Source organism: Hydra vulgaris, chromosome 07 (genome assembly GCF_038396675.1).
Source record: "Hydra vulgaris chromosome 07, alternate assembly HydraT2T_AEP".
NCBI lineage: Eukaryota > Metazoa > Cnidaria > Hydrozoa > Anthoathecata > Hydridae > Hydra > Hydra vulgaris.
The window spans coordinates 14919536-14925535 of record NC_088926.1 but is presented as its reverse complement, the minus strand read 5'-3'; the positions used below and the strand labels follow the sequence as shown (position 1 = coordinate 14925535).

The 6000-nt window shown below is 24.5% G+C and overlaps 1 protein-coding gene across 1 annotated transcript in view; it reads left to right on the top strand.

Moving 5' to 3' along the window:
• The first annotated feature begins 240 nt into the window (after nucleotides 1-240).
• LOC101241007 (uncharacterized) overlaps nucleotides 241-6000 on the top strand; it is a 29137-nt gene continuing 23377 nt past the window's right edge. The window contains exon 1 of the mRNA XM_065801156.1: nucleotides 241-803. Coding sequence (XP_065657228.1) covers nucleotides 273-803 — 531 coding nt within the window. The 5' untranslated portion in view covers nucleotides 241-272. The remainder of the gene's footprint in view (nucleotides 804-6000) is intronic.

The following is a 6000-nucleotide window of genomic DNA, read 5'->3' as shown; positions in this document are numbered from 1 at the left end:
ATGAAAAGACACTTTTGTGTCCAATCATTCATCTATATTGAATTTCAATTTGTAAACACTATCTTTGAACAAGCTGACTGATTCAATTCAGTTAAAAATTGAAATGACTAAAATGTAAATTAAAAGGTTGAAACTAACTAGATGAAATTTTTTTGTCAAATTTTGAAACAAAGTTACTTTACTTTTAAAATATTAAAACAAAGTTACTACTGAACTTTAGTTGACTTGGTTTTATATTTTGTAAATATTTTAGATATTTAACTAACTCACGAATGGAAGACAATACAGATGATGATTTTTTAGATGATGCTATAAGTGATGTATCAACAGATTCAATTCATGAAAGTCCTTCTAAAAAAATTCATTTTTCAAAACCTAAGACTATTCGAGATTTGGCTGTAAAAATTAGACAAATTGAAAGAAAAATTATGCTTGGTTTGCTTCTGGAAACTGAAGAAGAAAAGTTACGCAAAAGCAAGTATTTTACAGTAAGATTTGAAAAACTTTTAAGGCTCTCTTATAGCTTGCAAAAAGCCAATCTCTATAAAAAAGTGACAGGTGTTTATCTAAATGAACGAATGATGATAGATTTACAAAAAAAAGCCGATAGCAGTCCTAACAATTTACGAAGAAAGCATATTACTAAAATTCAAAGTCTTCGAAATCGTGAAAAATCTGTTCAAGAAAAAATATCAGTTGGTCTTGTTACACAAAATGAAATAAATAGTGTTCTAAGAGACATGTACTTTGTTGTTGTTTTTGGAGATAATCTTTTATCATTAGATCATAACGACATTTATAAGGTATTTTAGTAAAAGTTGTAAATTAAGTGTAGTTATGTAGGTTGCTAGTTTTAGAGTCCTAGAATCTATTTTAATATATATATATATATATATATATATATATATATATATATATATATATATATATATATATATATATACATATATATATATATATATATATATATATATATATATATATATATATATATATATATATATATATACAGTGCTCAAAGTGGAGAAAAAAAAGTAATGAGATGGTATTCTGTAAATTAAAAACACCGTCTCACCTAATTGTTATATATAGAGATTTATAAAAAAGGTGGTGAGATGCTTTATACTTTATAAAAAGGTGACAGGATGGTATCCCGCCTCACTTCGAGCACTGTATATATATATATATATATATATATATATATATATATATATATATATATATATATATATATATATATATGTATATATATATATATATATATATATATATATATATATATATATATATATGTATATATATATATAATTCATGGACAGGAAAGATGAGTGATCGCACTCGATATCTGACCACACATATAATATTTTTATATAGCTTGATCATGGCTTTTTAATGCTTTAAAAATACGCTGAAAAAAGAAAGAAAATTGTAAACAAGCTTAAAGTCAATGTAAAAAAAGTAATATAAAATTGATAAATTAAAACTCTAATAGAAAATTATTTAATTATGCTTATAATTACTTATAAAAACTTTGATCTTGTATAATATTTTTATAATATTTGGTGAATTAAATATAAAATTATTCATGAACTAAATTCATTCATAAAGTTATTATTAATATTTAAGCATAATCATATAATACACAAATTTTTTAAATTAATTATAACTTTTTTATAATATTCTTTACTAATTTATATTTAATGTTTTTTATTTAAAACAATCATTAAAATTTGTTACTTTATTTAAAAGTGTTAAAAATTTTGTTGTTATTGTTGTTGTTGTTTTATAAACTTTCCAATTAAGTGTTTTTATTTAATTAGAAAGTTTACAAAACAACAACAAACAAACAAAAACCTTTTTTCAACTATATTAACTTTATGAATTAAAAAAAGTTAATTGAAACACATTTGTTATTGTCGTTGTTTTTTTTTTTAATTATTAAATTTTTTTAGTTTATTTAATTAAAACTTGATATTTCATTACAGTTTTGTTTACTTTTTTAAGTATTGGTTTTTTTTTTTCAGTAGATAAGTTGAGCTTTGTCACGTGTTATTGAAACCCTTTAAAAGATAAAAGGTGCAAAATTTGGTCAGTGTGTCTAAATAAGTTATTTTAAACGTGGACGGACAAGTCGTGTGACTGTACACACTTCCTGGGAAGGCTTGCTGCGAATTAAGCCATTTACGTTACACAAAAACTTTTTTCAATTAAAGTACTTAAACAGTCTTTCAAAGTAGTTTATTTGGAAAACATTAGGCAGTAATTGTAGTAAAAAATATTTTCATCGCAATCTTGAAATATTTTTTTTTATAGATAGGGCATTTCCAAAAAATCACGCACAGAAACTCTTGTATGTTTTGTCTATCATTTTCATCAAAACAAAACTAGAGAGTTCCAATCTCTCATTTAATTCTAATCTATATAAGTATTTTGTAAACAAAATATAATATACATTAGTAATGTTAACAAAGAATAAATTAAGTTTGAAGTGTAATCATTCACAGAACAGAAAAACTCAAATTTTAGTTACTAGATAAATAATTTAACTTTAACTCTTCAGAAAATGTAAGTTTCAGTGGTATATATATTTTTAAATAACATTTTAAACGTTAGTAAAGATTTCCAGAAAGTTACAGGATTGCACTATGTATCATAAAGTCACAGCCATCATTTAAATTGCAGTTTTTCACAGCAATTGTTTAAATTGCATATTCATGAATGATCACTGCAATGCATGATCATTCATGAATCGCAGTTAATGAATGATCATGCGTGGTACTCATGGAAGTTATGAATATGTCAATTTCATGTTGATATTTTTATAAAAATCAATTGTGAGTATTTTAAATGAAATATTATACTTCTTCGACTCCTATTTAATATATTTTCAATGTGAATTGACAGTCATCAGTTATTTCTAGCCAGAGTCCCTGTGGACAGAAGGTGTGTTTAATACGTATAAAAAAGGTATTATTGTGTATTACTATGTATTGTAGATGCCTTAATCATGTCTTGTGCCCACTAGGGTATAGCGTTTTGAAATCTATTGTTTATTTTTCAAACTGTTGCGATATTAATACGAAAAAAAAAAGAATAATAAAAATGTATAATTAAATTATTCAGGTAGCCTAAAATATGATAAAAATATTTTTGTTATGAATGTTCTTTAAGAAAATCATAATAGTATGCATATTGCTTTAAGTCCCAGATTTTTATTGCTAAAACAAAGAAAAATAAAAATTCACGTACAAAAATGAAAATGCCCGATAGTAAAACAAATTTTTGCTACTTTTTATTTTTAAAAAATTTTTAAATTTAAATTCATTTGATTATATTTAAATTAAATTTATTATTATTAATGAAATTAAATTTAAATTTTTTTTTAATTTCTTGCTCCATTTTACATTTTTTTTAATTTTAAAATTTCCAAACATTAATTGATTGATTTTTTTATAAGTTTATTATTTATAGTTTCAAGTTAATAAATGTTTTAAGAAATAAATCCCATTACAAAAGTGCTGATATACAAAAGTGATTAATGCACTTATACTGTATATAAATGCATAGCCAGATAAACCATAATCAAGCCTTTAGACAAAATTATTTTAGAGAATTTTTTTAGTAATTTTTATGTAACATATTTTTGCTTTTTGTAAATAAATTGCTTTTTAACAAAAGTTTTTTTATCGTTATTAAGTTTTTAGATTGATCTTGAATCTTGATTAAAAATGAGTAATTAATTTATGAGTAGCAGGCAAAGATTTTGTTAAAGCCAAAATGTTAAAAAAAAAATGTTAAAAGTTTATTTTTTTTTTTTTTGACTGTTGAAAAATTCATCCTTAAACAATTGCCCCCTCATTTAAAAAAAAAAAAACTAAATTGTGAGAAAGTAAAGAAAAAATGATGATGTTGTGTTATAAATTTTCTAAGAAATAAATACTATAAGTTTAAATAAGCGTAAGTTTTTTAAAATAAGGAAATTTTTTTTTCCAACAATGCATTTAAATTTTATTGATAATTTTTTTGATAACAATATTGTTTAATTTAAAGTTATTTTATAAATATTTTATAAAGATAAAGATTTAAAATTAATTTTAATGTGGTTTCAAATTAAATTTAATTACAACAGGTAATTAAATTTAATTTGAAACCACACTTGTAAAATAAGCAGCTTCTATAACTTTTACCGATCACGATGCATAAGAACATAAGACCTTGCAACACTTCCCCAGTGTTCTGATTATCATTAGAAAACATTTCCTCATTAAAAAATGTAAACGACAACTTTTTTTAGTGGGGGCTTTTCATTTAAGATTAAAATCTTTGCATGATTTATAATCTCTTTTCATTTAAGATTTATAATCATGCAAAGCTTAAAATTACCCCCTGAAATAACTTTAAATGGTCTAAACTTTTAAATAAAAATTTTTTTTTTGATGTTATTTGAAATCTGTCGATGAATTTTGATATAGTTTAATATAAAATAAGCAAAAAATTGAAAAGTGTTTTTAGGAACCATACCCTAGGGGGGATTTGGGGAATCGTTTCAAACACCACAAAATCATGCCCATGCCCCTGTATTTAGTTTTTCAGAAATGTTTGTGATAGATTTATCAATTTCTTTTTAAAGTTTTCAAAAATGTTTGTTTAACATTGAAATTTACAGATGGATAAGTAATTTTCATTACTTTCTATTTACATTTTTATTGAAATAAAAACAAAGCAAAGCAACCTTTAATTATTAACAATTAGTAAAAGCTAGCAGTTGCTAATTGTTAACAGCTGCATAATAACTCCTTGCATGCGTTGATATATGAACTGAAAGCATGTTTCTAGCCATTATATTGACATTTGATTGATATGACTGATATATCATGCCAATATTATCAATCCATATCAGAAGTTTTTATTTGAAGCATTCATTTAAAATGCCTAACATGCAAAAGAACATAGTGATTTTGTTAAAAAATTTTGTATTTGCTGCTTCAGGAAAGGCAAGGATTTAAGACCAATAAATAATGCTGAAACAACTTATTTAAATCTAAATAAAAAGAAAAATGAATACTCAAACCTTATCAAAACTATATTCTGGAAAGGTTATTCAGCAGATAACCCTGACCTTTCTACCATGCTTTGCTCAAAATGTAGAAAAAGGCTTGCAGGCACTGATCCTTACTTCACTATGCAGCCGTATTATGAAGGTAATTATAACTCTATTGATGTTTAATTTACTTCAGTTAAAATTTAGTTTTGCTATTTTAGTTATTATCGTTGATATATGCTATAAAATTATATGCTATAAAATTTAGACCTTAATACCAGAGTTATTAGAGGGATAAAATGTGAATGTTTTATTTGTGAAAATGGGCCTAAATCAAAAATGGAAAAAATATTGGCCCCTATGGTTGAATGTGTGTCGGGAAAACTTGTTTATCAAGGCGCTGAAGATGTTTCAAATAAACCTGCAGAAAAACTAATTTGTCAAGATTGCTATGCCCAAGTGGGACAAGGAATTCCACATCCCTCTATAAAATTAGAAAAACAAAAGAATTTGACTGCCATTGTAAAATCAACATCCCCAACAACACAAGGAAAAGTTCTATCAAGCTCTATGAAAGATTTCAGCACAAATGACTCAGGGAACACCGTAGCTTTGAAAACTTTTGGTCCGAAGCAACTCACTGTCTCTTTCGAAAAGGTTAAGAAACCTTTCTTTTCTTTAGATAAATTGAACAAACTTTTAAAAATAAATTTGTTATGAGTTTAAAGCCAATTTTTGTAATAACTCATTATTTCATTATGATTTCTAAGTAATCGCAACAAAATTGAAGTTGCACGATTTCTGAGAAGTGAGGCAGGATGGAAAAGTGTGAAATCTGGTTTCAATATTAAACTGATTGAGAACATCAAAGTGATTGGAAAATTATTCAATTTTGATAATCCCATTGCTATTAGAATTAAATGAAAGCGAAGGGGTAAACTATTACCAAAAAAAAAATA